At 48.3% G+C, this 19,239-nt stretch overlaps 2 protein-coding genes across 3 annotated transcripts in view; one reads left to right on the top strand and one right to left on the bottom strand.

Moving 5' to 3' along the window:
• TEKT1 (tektin 1) overlaps window positions 1-3,731 on the top strand; it is a 29,534-nt gene extending 25,803 nt beyond the window's left edge. For both annotated transcript variants that reach the window (XM_087440604.1, XM_014789657.2), the window contains exons 7-8: window positions 2,841-3,037; window positions 3,484-3,731. In XM_087440604.1, coding sequence (XP_087296730.1) covers window positions 2,841-3,037; window positions 3,484-3,691 — 405 coding nt within the window. In that variant the 3' untranslated portion in view covers window positions 3,692-3,731. The remainder of the gene's footprint in view (window positions 1-2,840; window positions 3,038-3,483) is intronic.
• An 8,453-nt stretch (window positions 3,732-12,184) lies between these two features.
• On the bottom strand, window positions 12,185-16,635 carry FBXO39 (F-box protein 39). The gene is made up of 3 exons (XM_014789655.2): window positions 15,556-16,635; window positions 13,734-13,910; window positions 12,185-13,436 (listed from the first exon to the last, which is right to left on the bottom strand). The coding sequence occupies exons 1-3, from the start codon at window positions 16,579-16,581 to the stop codon at window positions 13,308-13,310; spliced, it is 1,332 nt and encodes a 443-aa protein (XP_014645141.1). The 5' UTR covers window positions 16,582-16,635; the 3' UTR covers window positions 12,185-13,307.
• Window positions 16,636-19,239: the final 2,604 nt, after the last annotated feature.

Here is a 19,239-nt window from a genome sequence, read left to right as displayed (position 1 = left end):
TATGGACACTAAAATTTGAATTTTGTATAACTTTCACATGACATGAAATGTTATTCTTTTGATTTTTTTCAACCATTTAAAAGTGTAAAAACCTTTCTTTTAAGATAATGAAAAGACAAGCCACAGACTGGGCGAAAATATTTGCAAAACACATATCTGATAAAGGAGTGTTATCCAAAATATACAAAGAACCCTTAAAACTCAATAATAAGAAAACCAACAGCCCCAATTAAAAAATAGGCAAAATATCTGAACAGACACCTCACCAAAGAAGATATGCAGATGGCAATTAGGCATATGAAAAGATGCTCCACAGCCTATGTCATTAGGGATTGCAAATTAAAACAACGAGATACCACTACACACCCATAGAAAATCCAAAGCATTGGTAAGCGCCAAGTGCTGGCGAGGATGTGGACCAACAGGAGCTCTCGTCATTGCTGGTGGGGATGCAATGGTGCAGCCACTTTGGAGGACAGATTGGCAGTTTCTTACAAACCTAAACATACGCATATGATTCAGCAATCTCACTCCTTGGTATTTACCCAAATGTGTTGAAAACTTATGTCCACACAAAAACCTGCCTATGAATGTTTACAGCAGCTTTATTCATAATTTCCCAAACTTGGATGGGCAATTATGTTCCCAGCAGGATGTTCCTCAGCAGGTGAATGGATAAACAAACTGTGTTACATCCATACGGTGAAATATTATTCAATTATAGAAAGAAATGAGCTGTCAAACCACAAAAAGACGTGGAGGAAACTTATATGCATATTGCTAAATGAAAGAAGCCAATCTGAAATTCAGACTGTGACTCATACTGTATGATTCCAACTTTATGACATTCTGGAAAAAGCAAAACTATGGAGATGGTAAAAAGGTCGGTGGCTGTCAGGGCCTCAGATGTGGGGTGGGAAGGGAAGGGAAGGAGGGATGAAATGGAGGAGCACAGGGTGTTTTTAGGGCAGTGAAAGCTATTCTGTATGATACTGTAAAAGTGGTTACATGTCATTATACATTTGTCAAAACCCATAGACGGTACAACACAGAGAGTGAACCCTAATGTTAACGATGGACTTCAGTTAATAACAATGTATCAACATTGGTTCATCAATTGTAACAAATGTCCCACACTAATGCAAGATGTTAATAATAGAGGAAACTGTGTAGAGAGGGAGAGAGGGTCTATGGGAACTCGATACTTCCCGCTCCATTTTGCTGTAAATCTAAAACTGCTCTAAAAATCAAGTCTATTAATAAAACAAAATTCTTATTTCACAATCTGGACAAAACAGGTGGCAGACTGCATCTGGCCCGTAGGCCATAGTTCGCTGATTCCTGATCTAATCCATAGTGTTAGCAGTTTTGTTTTAAAGAATCTGTGCATTTGGGATATTTTAAGAATTTGTAAAATTTAAGAGAATTTTGCCTATTTTTAAAAATATTATAACTTGAAATATGTAATTAAATAGTTAATTTAGCCTTATGATTTTAAATTGAAATTTTAAGATCGAAGATTATTAAAATATGTCAGAGAATTCAAGGTTAATCATTTTTACTAGTTCACTAGATTGATGAGGGCTTTCAAGAACTCCAGGAGGCCTTGTTTGTTAAGACAATTCAAGTATTTTTAAAAAGTTCTAGATCAAATTTATAAATGCTATGTTTATGTTATATATCAAATTTATAAAAGCTGCTTTAAATAAATGTTCAAAAGATTTCAACTAAGTTTGAAATGGGAGCAACTATTGATCAAAATTAATTTAAAGTGATTGTTAACATTTGCTAAATTTAAACATAGTATAATATCTGTGAATTGAATTCGAGAAAAGCTTAAGAAATGTTAAGGCCTAAGAACACCAAATGTAATGTGTGGACATCATTTGGATTCTAATTTGAACAAACCAACGCTTACAAAAAATATGGGACAATCAGGGAAGTTTGAACACTAGATATTAGGTGATATTAAAGGATCATTCTGTGTGTGTGTGTGTGTGATAAGGGTATTGTAGTTATGTTAAAAGAAAAAAAAAGAGTCCTATGTCTTAGAAATCATACTCAAGTATTTAATACTGAAATGATATAATATCCGGGATTTGCCTTAAAATAATTAAGCTGATGGGTAGGGGTGGGGATGGGGGTTATAGATGAAGCAAGATTGGCCATGTATTGATCATTGCCTAAAACTGATGAGGGGTCCATGAGGTTCCTTATAATGAACTGATAGTGGAACTATCCACTTTTTTGTGGGTTTGGAAGTTTCCATGATGCGAAGTTTTTTAAAAAAAAAGCTTAAAGAAGAAATAAATTTTTAAACTCATTAAGTATTAATCAAAAAACCCAACTAAATTCTAAGTAATCTTTTCTGTGCACAAAGCCACTATCAAAGAAACCAACAAAACACAGATTAAACTGCTCACACTCTTTCTTCAGGCTTCTAGGGGGCAGAACCAGTGCTAGTGGGTGGATTGATAAGGAAATAGGCAGCTTTCTGCTGATGATACAAAGGTACTTTGTACCAAGGTAAATGGGCAGCCTCCAGCCTTTGCTGAGGGCATTGTCCAGGGAATTCACCTTATTTGGGAAGGAGATGAGGCAACAAGGGCCAGTCATGTACATTCCATCTGTGAGGCTCTAAGGTTGGGTGAGTTACCTTGCCCACCAGCAACCACCGCTATAGGGAAGAGAGATCAGACTCATCCCAGGGCCCTGCTGGGGTAGAAATCTGAGGTCTCCTCTTCCTGACTTACGTGATCACAACGGACCTCCTAAGAGTGTCTGCTGCTGAGTTTTAAGGAGCACGACCTGGCCTCACCTACTCTAATCCTTTTTGTAAGGTCATGGAAGAGATTGCTTCCCAGGAGAAAAATGTTACAGTTCTTGAGAAAGCCATCCTTGACCAAGAAGGGCCTGCCAAGGTGGCTCATACACGCCTGGAGACCAGGACACGTCGGCCTAACGTGGAGCTGTGTCGCGACGTGGCGCAGTATCGGCTGATGAAGGAGGTTCAGGAGATCACCCACAACGTGGCAAGGTAGGCCGGCAGCTGTGGGCAGAGGGCCGCTGGGGCTCCATTTAAGCCTGGACTGTGGGCAGGACTAGGCAGTGCACGGTGGGTGAGCCTGCTAGGCATGAGTTTGCGTCTATAATGTTGGAGGTCTTCCTGTCTAGAGGGCAGTCTCTACTAACTCCAGCCAATTGCTGCCATGTAGGAAATGGATCCCAATGTTTAAATTTTTCTAAAGTCCAAATCCAGACGTTTAGGTAAAATCTACAGTTTTAAATGTGGGCAGTTCCTGGGTTTGTCTGCCTTGCGAATCTGGCCTGTGGCCACCAATTTGAAATCTCTGTCTTAAGGAGGAGAGAAACAGACGACATATCAATTTGGCTTCTGCACTGAAGACATGAATACATTTTTTTCCCATGAAAACGCGATGCAGAGCGATGAATCATTCCCTTATGTTCTTCCTCTTCTCCTAGATTAAAGGAAACATTAGCCCAAGCTCAGGTCGAGCTGAAGGGGCTGAATCGCAGACAACTCGCCCTGCAGGAGGAGATCCAGGTCAAAGAGAACACCATCTACATCGACGAAGTGCTGTGTATGCACCTGCGGAGGTCCATCCCGCTGCGGGACGGGGATGACCATGGGGAGTGGGCTGGGGGCCTCCGTCCGGATGCTGTCTGCTAAATGTATGGAGAGCTCAGATTCTCATTAAATCGCGTCGTGAAACAGTAGTAGGGAACTCTCATTTCAGGTGGGCAGCACTTCCAGTCAGCCCGCCGCAAGCTCTCTGCCGGGATTCCAAGCCTGCTGGGGAGCTGGGATTTGGATGCAAGGCTCTGTTCCGCTGCTGCTGTGGGTGTGGTGGTTGGTTAGCAGTTAAATTCCATGTATTAGCACAGGCCATTCTTATGCCATCACAGGACTGGAGCCCTGGGGGAGGGGTCCAAGACATTTTAGTTCAGATTTATCTCAATTCAGTAGTTAGGCTGGATCCCCTATTCAGACCATGCCCGTCCTACTCGTGAGAGGGGAGGCCAACATTTCTCTTGGCTCTCAAGATCCCTTTTCCCTAGAGGACGATGTGGTGACTGCTGACTTAGACCCCTGGCTGGTCCACGGGAAGCATATTCAAGTCATATAGAACTTAGATGGGAAAGGTGTGGCCCTGGATCAGGAGCCCCCTTAAGTCTTCCCTGACACCCGCAGGCGTCTCTCTTGGCCTCTTTGTCCTGGTGAAATGGAGAGGACAGGACAGGGCCAAGAGCCTTCCCGCTCTTAGAAAGGCAATCTAGTGGGACGGGTTGAGAGCAGGTGGGCCAGGTTGCTGTTGTCTGGGGTCACGGGGTATGAAGGGGGATGTCTCTGTTCACAGGTTGGAGGGGGGCTCGGAAGGGCACCAGTGGACACATGTGTCAGCTGTGGGGTGGGAGGCTCTGGCAGGAGGAGGGCTGAGTGACACTCTGGGAAGGCTGGAGGTGTCAGGACCCACAGGGCAAGGTGAGGAGCGGCTTATGGAGGGTGCTCGGCTTGTGTTCAGAGCCCAGCGACTGTGGTCTCAGGTTTGTAGCCTGGGAAAGAGAGGGCAACGCTCCTGGGCTCCAGAGGTAAGCTTTTCTAGTGGCCTGGAGACCACATCCTTTAGCATCACCACGTGGAAAGGATTTCCGGGTTTTGTTTTCTTTCCTGAATGTAAACAGAGAGTATGAGTTCGGTGTTGGTTTCCACATCAGTTAGTAATCATTTGGAGTATTTTTTTAATACTTAAGTAACAGTAAAAGGAAAGAAAAAAAATTACTCCAGTTCTTGCTGCAGACTCAAGTCAGTGGCTAAGAGTGGAGGTTCTGGAGTCAGACATTCCTGAGTTCAAGTTCTCCGGCAATACCTGCCTCATGGGGTCACTGTGGGATTGACTGAGATGATCTTGTGGGAAGGGCGTCATACAGAGCCTGGCCCGTGGGGAAGTGAGTGTTCACTAAATGTGAGCCATTTTTAACGTCCCCACCCCTATACCCGCATAATTTCCGCACAGTTGTACTCGTGGCACAGGCTCAATTTTGTATAATTGTTTTCTTCCTTAATTGTACATTGCAAGTAGTTTTCCATGGTGCTATATCATCTTTATAATTATTTTAATGGTTACATTCCTCTTTGAAAGTTTTCACCAAGACCATTTCCATATACTTACTATTTCTTTTCCAAAGAGCGTTCTGCTTAGAGCTGACTGTCTTCTGCTGAGTCACAGCAGCTCAAGGACACATCCGGGTGACGGTCAAAGGAAGACCTTTGCTGTGGGAAACTGCTCATTCATTCATTCATTCGTTCCGCTGACATGGAGGGAGCACCTTCCAAGTGGGGGGTTCACCGTCTCAGGACTCTTCTGCATATGGAGCTGCTCGCCTGCTCTGCGCTAACACTTGGTTCCCTAATGCCTACTGGTGGTATAGGGCAGAGCACCGGTGGCCGGGGTCAGGAGACCTGGATTCTAGTTCCGACACTGCCCAGAAAGTCCCTGCCTCTCCCAGGGCCACCTGTGAAGTGAGAGGATTGGCTTAAATGGCCCAGAGCCCTTCCCGTCTTTGACGTTCCCTGTGTGGTGTCTTGGGACACAAAGGCACAGAGTGTGGGACGCAGGCCTGACTCCAGGTTTACAGTCCACGTGTTCCTTGGTTCAGAGATTCTTTGCTGTCAGCCTTGGATGGAGAACTCTTTGAGGCTGAAAGCATCAGCTTAATGCTGATCTGTGCTGTGACCTGCCCAGCCAGATCCTGAGCATCACCTCTCAGATGCTGAGCAAATATGCAGCCCTCCCCAGGCCCGACAAGGTGGGGGCCCCTCCTCTCTGCCCTGGGGAAGTGTCTGGGGGCTCTTCTGCTCTGGCTTGGAAGGGTCTAAGCAGCCCTCCCCAGCTTACAGGGCAGACTTCAGAGTCTGTGCTCACTTAACAGGATTATGAGCCTTGTCCCCAAGGATGTGGCCAGCAGGGTGGGAAGATTTGGGGAGACACCCTTCCTTGTGAATATGGCTCTGAGAGGCTCAGTGGTTAATTAGGGTCACATCCTTCTCACAGGTTGTTGTGAAGATAAAATGAGGTATTGTGTGTAAAGGACCTAAGATAGAGCCTGATTTAGTAGGTACTCAATAAATGTAGCTAGTTTTTTTTTTTTCAAGTGAGGAGTTAGTTTCTAATATTCTAAAAAAAGAGCATCTGTGAACTAAGAGAAAATGTTGAAAAGTAACACTAGAGCTTAAAAAAACTACAAATTTCAAAATAACTCATCCCACATTTATTGAGCACCTATCATGTGGCAGGGGTAGGGAGACTAGGAAGCTAGGATGATGCTGTGGTGGAGGCAAGGACAGCCATGGCCATGAGAACAGCTGGCGGGAATCAGGGAGGGCTTCCTGGAGGGGATGACACCTAAGCTGAGATGTGAAGGACAATGATGATAATAGTGGAGACAACCATTACCAACTAGTGAGCACCTGTTATGGAACATGAGTCGAGATTAGCGTCCTGGAGGAGAAGAGTGGGAAGGACTACTCCAGGAAGGTGGAAAGGCCAGTGCAAAGCAACAGAAGCTTGAAGGGCAGAAGCTTGTGGGCACCCCTGTGGGGATGGGGTGGGCAGAGATTGGAGCCAGAGGCCTGAAGGCCTTATAGGAGGCCCAGTAATCCAGCTGGACATAATGGGAGACTGAGTTAAGACGTGAACATAGGAATAGCAGAGGAGGGACAGAGTCCAGCTGTCTAGGAATTATGGGGCTTGGTGACTGCTTAGATATACAGGGCGAGGGAGGGACAGGAATCAAGGATGGCTCCCTGGTTTCTGGCTTGGGTAACAGGGTAAATGGTGGCACTTCTGGTGAGAGGGAGTGTGGGAAGAGAAGGGCTTCTACAATGAGGGTGGGGCGGGCGGGTGAAGGTGACCAGCTCACTGGTTGAGGGTGAGGAGCCTGTGGTGGGAGGAACGTCTGGCTACAGCCAGAGAGCTGGGAGGAACCCAGAGAGGCGGTGGATGGAGTCAGGGGCGCGTGGGAGTTTGAGGTGCACGGAGAAGGATCTGGGCCTGAGCCCTGGGAAACACCAACACTTCCAGGTTGGGTGAAGAAGAGTCCCACAGGTAGACTAAGAAGGAACATCCAAGGGACTGGAGGAAGCCAGGAAAACGTGGTGTCACAGATGCCAGAGTAGAAGAATGTTTCCAGGCACTGGTGGTCAGCAGGTTCAGGGCTCCAGAGCATCAGCTAAGAAAGGCAGAGCATCCTCTAGATTTGGCAATTAGGCAATCACCAGTGACATTTTGCCAAAAGCTATTTCAATAGGGTATTGGAGGAAGAAAGCAAGAAGTGTAGATGCTTATTTTTAAAGATGCTTATCTTAGGCTGTGCTTTGAAAAGAAAAATACTAGCCTCTGCTCTCTGCTGGTACATATTCTGCCCCCAAGGACTAAGAAAAGCTGAGAGGTCAGAGCAGAAATAGTGCAACATTTCCCCATTTACTACATGCGAGGCTGCAGTCAGTCTTACAAGGTGCCAAGCTGATTTCTTTCACTGTGGCCTGTGGCTTTGAAAAATAAGTGTGTCTTGGAAGTCACAAATCTTAGAGCTGTGAATGCAGACTTTGAAAAGTATCTAGTCCAAGTCAATCATTGTACAGTTGGGAAAACTGAAGCCCAGAGAGGGAAGTAGCAGAGCGCGAGACCTAGCTGTCTTCCAAATAATGAAGTCTCGTTAATGCCTTTTGTTGTGTTTGCCTGTGTATGTAAATTACACAATGGAGTCATCATGGAGATCCAGATCCCTTGGTCTGAGCCTTGTTTAAGAATAGTGGCCCTGATATCTTCCTGAAATCCTTGAAGAAGACAATTCTTTATAAAATATTTCCCACTGCATTCCTTAGATCATAAATGGCATTTAAAAGGAAGATCTCAATTAGGTACAAAGACTCTTTAATGGCCCCAAACTCAGCGTTCTTCTCACCGTGGCCTGAGCTAACTTCCTGGCCCCCAATCATTTCTTCTCTGAGAACCACACCCCAATATACACAGGGAGGGCTCCACAACCACGTCCATATGATAGGACCTGCTCTCCCTGGCCACTGCTCAATGACCCAGCTGGGCCATCCTAAGTCGGCCTCCTGGGAATCGGGATTTTGAAACACACAGAGACTGGAGTGACCAGAGGGCTCTGGAGAGGAGAGTCACTAACTCCTGTGGTCCCTACAGCTACCTTGGGTCCTCCCGTGCAAAATGTTCAACAATCAACTCTTTCTATGACATACCCCTATATAGTCCCTTTCTTGGCTTAAGCATCCAGAAGTTTGTTTCTGTTACTTGCTCCCTTAGGAACCTCAACTAATATACACTGAAGGAAAGAGTGAGTGGCTCTGCTGGGACCAGAGAATGCGGTGGGTATTACTTCTTTATGTGAAGCAGGGCTCTAAGTAGGTCACAGGGTGACTTCTTGCTTATATTTATATTCCTGCACTCCACTGTGTGCAGATTCCCCTTTCAGGAACTGTCCCCGCCCCTCCACATGACTCAGTGGGAACTACTGTATTTGCACCACTGGCCACGATACTCCTCACCTTCCTCCCTGGTTGACTGGGTGAGGGGTGAGCGGCTAACGAGGTCGGCCAGTGAGCCCTCTCCTGAGGAATGTGGACTTGGGACTAGGAGAGTCCAGTTCCACCCGGCTGCTCTCTGGAATTCAGGAGATGTAGGCTTTGGAAAGTGGATGACAGCTGCTGTCTGTCATGTGGGCAGGAAACAGAAGCCAGTTTGCAGCAAGAGAAAAAGTGGAAGCCAATGCACCTAGAGAAAGAGAAGAGAGAGAACGGCCCGCATCCCCTGCGGCTTTCGCTTCCTCGGCTCCAGGCAGGTTCTGAGGCCCTTGGATTCTGTGGGTTTTGGGAGACTCTCAAGAATCCTCATACCGCATTCCCCTTTCTGCTCACTGACTCCCGGTGGTTTCTCATGGCTGCCCACCCGAGAGGGTTGTCACTCATAGGCCATGCCGCTTGACTGGACAAGCGGGCTGACCAAGAAGGCTGGGAGTGGGAGTTACCCGAATGGGATCTTGATGGAGAAATAGATGTTTGCTTGGTAGAAAGTAGTGGGGGGCATTCTAGGGAGTGGCATGGCATACACAAAGGCAAGGGGTCTCAAAGAGCCAAATCTGTTTCCAGAGGAATTGGCTGTGGGTCCCTATGAAGGATGTTACAATCTCACATCAAAACCAAGGAGGACTTATTATAGCCTTGGAAGACAGGTGTACCATTGGTAATCCCAACAACTGTGGCAACCATTAATGTAGTGAATGCTTCTAGTGAGTTATTTATACAAACTGTTATTATCCCCATTTTACAGGTGGGGAAACTGAGGCTTAGAGAGGTCATACAGATAAGATTCAGGCCCAAGCAGGCTAACTCTAGAACATACACTCCTAAAACTATTATGTCTCACCATCGAGTAGCAAGGAGAGATTTTTAGACGGAGAAACCAGGCACAGAGTTAATAACCGGTTTACAGTGACTCACTGCCAGATTTAGAGACTGAGCTTAAGTTTTTTTTTTTTTTTTTAAATTTTATTTATTTATTTTTTCCCCCAAAGCCCCAGTAGATAGTTGTATGTCATAGTTGCACATCCTTCTAGTTGCTGTATGTGGGACGCAGCCTCAGCATGGCCGGAGAAGTGGTACGGTCGGTGTGCGCCCGGGATCCGAACCCGGGCCGCCAGCAGCGGAGGGCAAGCACTTAACCCCTAAGCCATGGGGCCGGCCCAGAGCTTAAGTTTTCTAATCAGACCTGAGACTTTAGTATCTTCATCTTGGGGAGTCTGTTTCCTGTGAGGACCTAAACTCCACTCTTTGCCTCTAAGTTTGGGAAGCGTTTGGTAACCTCAAGTCCCAGGTAAATGCCAAAAATGGTCTTTCATATTGAGGAACCACAATCAGGGACTCAGCTTCCCAAACGTAGAAGAGTTAGGGAAATGACGAAATCAATAATGCGAGCTGATCTGGCTTCTGGGTTTCCTAATGAGCTGCATCTGAGCGCACTTGTTGTACCTGACTGTGACATTGGGGCTGCGTCCCCTCAGGAAAGGGCTAAGGCCCCTGTGTAGCCGCTGGACTCTGTGCTCCCAGATGGTCAGCCCCACACAACCCCCCGTGGTGGAGGAGACAGTGCCACTGCTAGCTGCCTAACCCAACCGCTGTGCCCAACCTGCAGAGTCTCCCTTGCCCACCTCCCTTATAGAGGCTCCGTGAGCTAAATTCGCTCCCGGCCTCCCTTGCATGTGAGGGTGGCTTGTGACTCAGTTCTGGCCACAGAGGCAAAAGCAGAAGTCATCTGGTGGCTTCTGGAAAAGATATCCACCACTGGTGCCTTCCTCACTCCCCGTCTTCCTGCCTTGGAACGGCTGAGGTGTTTGGAGCTGCAGCAGCCTCTGGAGACCGTGGTGAAAGGCTAAGAGGGGCACAGAGATAACTAGTCCCAACCCTGGGAGGCCTAAAGCACAACTAGCAGCCAATTCACTCCAGACTTCCCATTAGTAAGGAAAATAAGCCCTTATTTGTTTCAGCCGCTGTTGGGTCTCCTGACACTTAGCCCAGAACATATCTTGACTGATAACCTGTCTCAGAGCCAGAGTATGGGCCTGGAGACTGATCGGACCAAGGTTTTGTTTCTCTTTCTCTCTCTCTAGATTGTTTTAACCTCAGAACCCTTTGTCAAACACAATCTTATGGGAGAAACAGAAAGCAGGGTGTCTGGGAAGAGTGTCCCCACTGTTCCCCCAGCAGTGTTCCCCAGGGTGCTCCAGGGAGCACAGTTTGAAAACCACTGATCCTATCTAACCTCCTCATTGTACAGATGGGAAAACTGAGGCCTGGAAAGCAGCAGGGATGTGCATCAGGCCATCTGGGGCAGAGGCGGCGAGGGAACGCAGGCTCCGGCTCTTACAGAGAGCTCTCCCGTCCCTGTACAACAGAGCTCTACAGTTTATAATGCCTTTTCACAAACAGGATCTCATGAGGAAACTGGGGCGCAAAACATGAACTGACTTGTTGGAGGTCACACGGTTAACACGTTACTGATGCTTCATCGGATCTCGGGCTTTCAGCTCCTGAAACCAGGATCTGTTGCCTCAAAGTATTTTTACCTGAAAATTCATCCATGAATTTTGGCAAGGCTGTTTAAAAATGGAAGAAGATTGGGAAGAATCTTACCAACTCCCTCGAGGCGAGGAGGATGTGCTTGTTCCTCTAACTGTAGCTGAGTTTGGAAACCTCGTGTGCTCTGGGTTTTCCCACCGGGACGCTCCCGGTCTTAGTCCTGTTTCAGTCCCTCAGAGGAGCTGGAATGTCTGTGCAGTAGTTCTCGGTGTGGCCGAGGGAATCTCTGAGGGTCCTGGAGACCTTTTGTCAAGGGATCCACGAGGGTCAACACAATTTTAACAATAACACCAAGACGTGATGTGCATTTTGCACTCTCATTCTCTCTGGAGTTTTCCAGAGGCTACGTGGTACGTGATGTGGCAACGTTCTGCAGAAGCAGGGATGAGAAGCCAGCTGAATACTATTAAGCCAGACAGCAGAGAGATTTGCAAAACTATAAAATGTATCCACTCTTTTATGGAAAACATGTTCATAAAAATGTTATTTATGTTAACATGTTTTCCATAAAGAAGTCCTCTACACTTAGAATCTGCATTTGGGGATGAAAGGAAACGAACCAGAACTGGTCTACACATGGGTAAATCATGATACCAATCCACCTCCCAGGCGGTCTGGATTCCAGCCGAGGCTCCCTCCTCATCTCAAGCCACCTCCTTTCTGGTCCACTTGGTACTCGATGGCTCCCAAGGGCCTTCTGGTTTTAGCATTTCATGACACTTCAAAGTGTCTTCTCCCATCAGTCCTGGGAGCTCCCCACAGATGGGGACCCCATTCGCCTCACCAGTGTCCATCTTTTCTGAATGTTAGTGACACAGGGACCATCTCTGCCCACCAGCACTGCAGGGACATCCAGACGAGACAGAGAATGTGGACGTGCTGTGAAACTGAAAAGCACTGGATAAATAGGAACTTCACCAAGGGCCTAAAAAGCTAGGCATAAATATAGACACAGCACACGAAAGGCGAGACAAACAAAATCTGAAATGAGACGCTGGTCCAAAGTATTCTGAGATTTTATTAATTTATATCTATTGAAAAAAACCCCATATGCACAAAAATCTCAAAAGACCAGAAGAAATATATGTCTGTGGCATGGGCTCAGGAATTTATAATTACTCCCCGTTTAAAACACACTAGATTTCCCTGATTATAAAAATAGCATATGGTCATTGTAGAAAATTTGAGAAATAGGGGAAAACATAAAAAGGAAAATAAAAACCACCCATAATTCCACCACCCAGAGATAACTGTTCACATGTTTGGTGTATCTCTTCTATGCTTTCAAAAAAACCCTTATATAAGTATATATAAGTAAATATACAGTTTTGTGTCCTGCATTTTTTTCACTGAACATTCATTGGGAACATTTCCCCATGACATTACAAATTCTTTGTAAATATGCTTGTAGGGGCCACTTCTGGTTCAGCCCCACACCTGAGGACCGAGTGATCACCACAGGCTGGGCGCCTCGCTGCCTGGATGGGAAGGCAAAGGAGACACAACAAAAGCAGAGGCAGGAGATCCGAGTGGACAGTGCCGATAAATTAGGGGCTGAGTTCCTTCTGTGGGTGGGGGGACTTCCGGCTCCTGCTAAACATGGGGATCTCCCTGCTTCATTCGAGGGCAAGCTGGCGGATTTCCATTCATCGGACATCAGGGCTCACCAGCGTCAGTGTCGGGGGGCTCAGCTGAAGGTCAGCCAGGACAGAGAGCACTCTGAGCTGATAATGTCGGTCAGGAGAAATGCATTTCTATTTGCTCCCTGGCTAGTGACCCCTTTTCAGGAGCACAGTAGCAGGAGTCAGGGTCCCCTAGGAAGACACTGCTCTGAACTGCTTTGGGCTTCCAGCTCTGTGGCTGAGTCAGGGGGTCAAAAAGCAAAACCAAATAACAAAAAGGAAGTTACCCTGGATAGTTGAATAGATAGCACTTTAAAGTCACCCGGGGCCCTCAGGTCACCAGCAGTCCCAGCCTTTGCTGGGACATTCCTGTTGGTGTGGAACTGGCGAAAAGGAGAGGGAGAGGAAGAAGGGGTGGGGGGAGGGGATGCCCCAGGTGTAGTTCTGTGAGAACCAGATGGTCAAGTTCACAGTGTTCCTGGCCTTCTTCCTGTGGAGAGCGCTCATTACATCATGGGGTAAGCGATGACGAAATAGTTAAGGTTTGAATTGATCAGCTTTCTGTACTTCCTGTAAATCTCCCGCAGGGTCCTGTCCTCTTCATTCGTCTCATATCTGTTCGTATAAATTCTCACCTGTGCCAACAGAGAAACACACCCGCACACACACAGCCCATGACTGCATCATTCAGGCACTGAAAACCATCCAAATGATGTACACGTACAGTTGTTGGCAGGATCAGGAAAAGCCCAAACCCAACTACTAAGGCAGACAGCTCCAGAGTCCCTTTCGGGGACAGACTCAGGTGAGAGGGCTGCCCCCACTCCCTGCCTCGTCTCTGACCTTCGTCCCAGAGCAGAAGCGCCATGGCTGGACGCCTGAACACCCCTGCTCTGTCCCCGTGGAACCAGACCTGGGCTAGGGGCTCTTACCTTGAGCGTGCGCAGGGCACACTGCCCTTCTTCCTGACTCTTCAGGATCCGCTCCACAAACCTGACATCAAGGAAAGCCCAGATTTTGAAGTAAAACAACTTCCTGCAGGATAAGATGAGGAGGTGCAGCTCCTCGTCGAGAGACTCATGGTTGTTGTTGAACTCAAAAGTTAATTTCTGGAAAAGCACCAAAGGAGAAGGTGTATGTGGGGCAGGACTGGCCGCATCATTCTGCAACATCAACATGACTCAGCTTTGGGCCTGATGGCCGTGGTGCCTCGAGGGCTTTACTAAGGGATACGGGACAGTCAGTGCACAGAGAAAGAGATCTGAGGTGCTCTCATCCACAACGGCAGAACTTGGAGTTTGGTAGCAATGTGTTTGGAGTCCAGAGACCAAGGTGCTGGTCTAGCCCTGCAGTGGACTCACTGGCCAGGTGACTGTGGGCGGGCCACCATACCTCAAGTTCTTCTGCAGCACCAAAGGATAATAATGATGTCTGCCTGCCCAGTTCAGGGCTATGTGAGTATTGTCAGGGGAAGAGGGAGAATCTCCCTCTGCCCTTTTCCTTAAGGTTCTTATGGCTGGCCAAATAATTAACAAGACAGGTTAACAGGAGAAAATAATACCAAGTTTAATAACATGTATACATGGGAGAAAGCAGGGACACTGCGTTTCTCAACACAATAGCAGAAATTCTCGTCTTAAATACCATGTTCAACCAAAGACAAGGAGGATGTTGGGGGTGGGGGTGTCAGTTACAGGAGATTATCACTAAAGCACTGTAAACAAGAGTAAGGTTTATTATGCAGTTTTAAGGCCTCACCTTCCACATTGATAAGTTTCTAGAAATGAGGTCATCCCCCCTCTTCCCAATACAGAGAGGGAGATACATTTACAAATGGAGACTTCCCTTGTAAATGATTGTCTGGCAACTCCTCGCAGGGCCATCCAGAGAATGTGGCCAGAGAGACAGAACTTCCGATAAAATGGGCTTGTTGGTGCCTTTTCTATTGTAACCTCTATCCTACATTATCTTTATAGCAGTCATGATAATAACTCCTTCCTGAAACAGATCTTTTGTTTTAAATTCTTTAGGCAGTTTGGGAGGGGAAACTCAAGTATTCTTCCTGAGTTCTCTGAGTCCTTATTGTCTTCAGCTCGAAATAATCCACATACCAGAGTGGTGCCTCCTGGGGTAGCTTGCCCTGAGCACCATCAGTATCAAATGAACTATTAGCATTTGAAGTCCCTCACTGTTAGCAGTGGTGTTTATACCCATGAACATTAATCGTCACAAGCTTCTGTGAAGTCCTTAGGAGGGAAAGAATGATGCCAACTTGACAGATGGGATGCTGCCAGGTTAGAGAACAGCCCATACCCCTGAGCTCTTCAGTGACTTGGGTGAAATGTGGCTTTTTGTTTGGTTTGGAGTCACACTGTTTGCTGCCTGCTGCTGTGACTGGGTGGAAAGGTCTGAAGAGGCTGCCGACCTGACACTTACCTGTAGAGGCCCCTTCCTGCTCAGACATCACAGCTCTGAGCTGGGGATCTAGGGGCTTTCCTTGATTGAGAGCTAACCAGAAATTTCCTTGTGTTCCACGTGTAGGAAGTGAGCAGCAGCTCCCGTCGCCTGCCGTGGTCTTAGGGGGCCGGGAGAGGCTTAGTTTGGTAACATTTCCCAGAACCTCATGTTGAGATTGAGTGAGTGTGTGCAAGCCCAACCAAGAGCAGGCAGCCAGCCTTTCCTCTGAGGAGGCCAGTAACCTGAGCGGCAGACAGACCCTCCTCGAAAGCCTCCCCGCCCTCAGGTCACACCTACCTGCAGAGTGTGCCGGAAGGTGGGCAGGAGGTCCACGAGGGTGGGCCTCATCGACCAGTCTGGGTCACTGAAGTAACAGCTTCTCAGGCTGATGCTCCTGATCGGGATCTCCTGCAAGAGGATCCGGGCCAAGCGCTCGTACTTCATGACCCGCTCAAAGAAGAAGTTCACCTTCAGGTTGGCGGCGTGCCTGGCCAGGTTGGCCCAGGACATGCCCCAGATGACCTGCCCGTGGGGGTCATGAATGTGGCATTTGATGTTTATGGTCCCGAGGGTACCGGCATTGTTCTCGCACAAGTTCTCGAGCAGCTCGTCGGAGATGCAGTTGTAGTTGAGGGTTAGGGACACCAGCTGGTGGAATGCGGCCATGGCCTTGTTGAAGCGGGGGCTGCTGTAGACGGCGAGATGGTGGCTGAAGTAGTCCTCGAGGTTGAGCTCCGACGCCACGCTCTCGTTCCTTAAGTAGCTCAGGGAGTTGAGAACATGGCAGCCTTGCTCCACGGTCAGCCTGGCCCCTTTCAGGTTGAGATAATCCAGGTGTTTGCCCATTTTCTTTAGGAAGAAGCTCAAGCTTTTGATGAAGGAGCTCTTGATGCTGTTCCTCCAGACGAGGCGGTCCAGCTCCAGGTGCTGAATGGAGAGAGATTTCAGACGGTTGTTAGTCTTGCCCAGCCACGAGAGAAGGGCTCGCATGGTGATCTGGAACTTCTTGGTCAAGACAGCGTTGTAAGGATTTAGGAATTTGATCTCCAGGTGCTCCAGGTAACGACCAAATTTCTTAACATACCAAAGAGCTGACTCGAACTCGGATGCGTGCACCCTGGAAGGTCTCCCACTGAACGTGATGCTCCTGTATCGCCAGAGCTCGGCGGAATACATCGTCTGGTTCCACTTTCTGCAGACAAGGGCCGCCCTGGATCTGTCCCTGTCTCCCAGCCACCAGAAAACACGCCGCAGGCACACATCGGGCAGGGTGGCCCAGCAGCTCTGGTCTGGCGGCTGGAGCAGTTGGCTTTCTTCGTCCATCAAGGAACAGCGATGTCAGTACAGCTGTGTGGTAGGCAGGGCTTCCAAAAATGAGGAAAGAAAAGCAATCACTCGTTTTCTGTGGGGAGGAAGAAGGAAGAGCCATTACCTGCCAAACAGAAATTAAACCCAATTGAATGAACGTGCACTGTGGCCGTGGGTGTAGTAGGCACCATGCTGGTGCAGGTGGTGCAATAATAAAGTCCCCCTACAGTCCACACCTGGAAGGAGTCACGGTCCAGCAGGGGTCTCTAAGGGACACAGACCAGGAGTCAATTACAATACGGTGAGCCAAGTGGAAAGGTTCGGGCATATTCATGGTGCAGGGTAGTACAAACAGTGGGCGATGAATTCTGTCTGGGTAAGGAAGAAGTAGAGAGGGCTGCTCAGAGGTGGTGTCGTCTGAGCTGGGTGTTGCAGGGTGAGAAGGATTTGCAAGGCAGACCAGGTTGGCGCAGAGGTGGCGGTGGAGGAACTGATGCATTCTGGGGCAGAGGGAACAATATGGCGAAGCCACAGAACTGTGAATGCACGTGATGTAGTCACATTCAGGGAAGTAAAAATTGCTTGGAGCTTGACTTGTAAGGGGCGGGGAATGATGGAGCTGGAGCTGGAGCAGTGGGAGGTGCTGGGTCAAGGGGCCCTGAGTGATGTGATACAGGCTGTGTCCTAGAGGCCGGGGAGTCCCACTCTCCCCTCTCCTCAAGACTCTGGAATTCTGACATGGCCGGCTCCCTTCCCCAGATGAGAATCACTGTCGGTGCTGAGCTACATTGAGGATGGCTGTGTTTACATTCAAAAGGTAGAGCAGTGGAACGAGGGTGGAGGACCTCAGCTGAGGTCACGGGGAGCCAGGGAAGGTCTGAGGGTCGCATGTTCAGAAGTGATGTGGTCAGTCTTGAGGTACAGAAACGACACTCTAGGAGAGGGGAGGGAGGATGGTCCAGAGCAGCGTCTAGGCTCGACCCTGGGACTGGGGCAGCATTGTGGTGGGAATGGGGTGGGTGGTGAGTTCTTTGGAGGACATGATCTGGTAACTGGTGAACACAGAACTGGGAGGACTGGAAGGTCTCTGACTTGGCTGTTGGATTGCAGGTGGTACCTCCAGCCAGGCTAGGGAGTCCCAGGCGAGAGCTGGGCAAAGGCCCCACCTGGTACGGCAAGCCCTCGGCTAGACCTTTCAGGGCCATCTTCTGAAACCTTCATGACTTTGCTTTCAACGTTTCCCTGCCTGAAAACTCCTCTCCTTTTCTTTACCTCTTCCCAACACCCCATTCTTTAAGGTTCAAGCCCTACCACTCCATGAAGCTTTTATTGGGTACTTTACCAAGTTGCCCAAGATTATGTTCGTGGCTCATAAAAACGCAGAACTGGAAGACATCTGAGAGTTGATTTCTTTACAGATGGAAACTGAGCCCCAGAGAGGTGAAGGGGCTTGCCTACGGTCACACAGCAAGTTAATAACAGGGCCCAGGCTAGAACCTGGGCTTTCTGATCCTTTTTCTTACCTCCACTTCTCAGGCCTCAGGTGCGGAGGGACAGATTAATCATATTTTTCCGTTCAGGACACACATTTGTGCAAGACCTCTCTTTGGTTTTATTTATTCCCTTTCAACTCTACGTCCCACTCCATTGCCCCCTACCATAGGCAACTATTCCATTGTGTTTGATGTACTTCTTTTTGTTTGTGTGCGCGCTTGCCAAATGAGCAATTAATGTGTGTAAGCATCATTCATGTTGCTCCTCGTACATCTCACTCACTGCATCTATCATCTGAATAGAACCCGAGGTGGGTACCCCCGCCTTTCTCCTAGCCATACCTCCTGGGATGGACCCTGGCCTGCTCCAGCTCCCACCAGCACCACAGTGGCACAAGCATCCTCAGGCGAGCTCCTGGGGAGGACTTTCCTTGGGATCTTCTCTCATGTCTTTGTCCTCTCTGCCCCATCATCGCTTACGAACAGTTTGACTCCTGCCTCCAGCTGGCCCTCCCATCTCCAGATCCAGACAGGCTTCTGCGGGATTTGGCAGCAGCCTGCCCCCACCCCGGACACGGTGCTCCAGCGGGTCCCCAGAGCCACTGCCTCCATATTCAGCTTGCCCTCTTCTCCTGCTCTCACCAGTGTCCATCCTGTAGTATAATCTGTGTCTCAGCCTTTCCCTCCCACGGGACCCACACACTCCTTGAGACTAGGACAGCCTCGTTCTTCTTTTGAGTAGGTACTTAAACATTTAACAAATGAAGAAATATTGTTGTGTCTTCAATTACACATAAACTGCCCGCGGCTAGGGGCCTCCACAGCACTTCACATGGAGCGAGGCACCTAAGAGATGCTCAAGAAAAGCTAAACCAATTCAAAAGCTAAGCAAAACCCTCTGCCCCAGCAAAGTCACTGGCGGGAAGAATTGTCAGACACTTTCAGCCATGGGGTGGGGCTGGAAGAGTATTTTTGGTGGGAAGTTGTTGCAAGTAGTCCAAAAGTCCTAGGTAATTACTGGGACACCCCCCACCCCAAGACCTCCTCACCAGGGGGAGGCAGAGTGGGCTAGCGGGTTAGATCCTGGTCCTGTCAATTGCTATGTGTGACCTTAGGCAAGTTAACTGCTTTGTGCCTCAGCCTCCACCTCTGTAAACAGGAGTAATAATAGTCCCTTTCT

This window comes from Ceratotherium simum, chromosome 16 (genome assembly GCF_057802395.1).
Source record: "Ceratotherium simum simum isolate JZ-2026a chromosome 16, ASM5780239v1, whole genome shotgun sequence".
NCBI classification, from domain to species: Eukaryota; Metazoa; Chordata; class Mammalia; order Perissodactyla; family Rhinocerotidae; genus Ceratotherium; species Ceratotherium simum.
The sequence above is the reverse complement of the archived record's forward strand: the minus strand, read 5'-3'. Positions and strand labels throughout refer to the sequence as shown.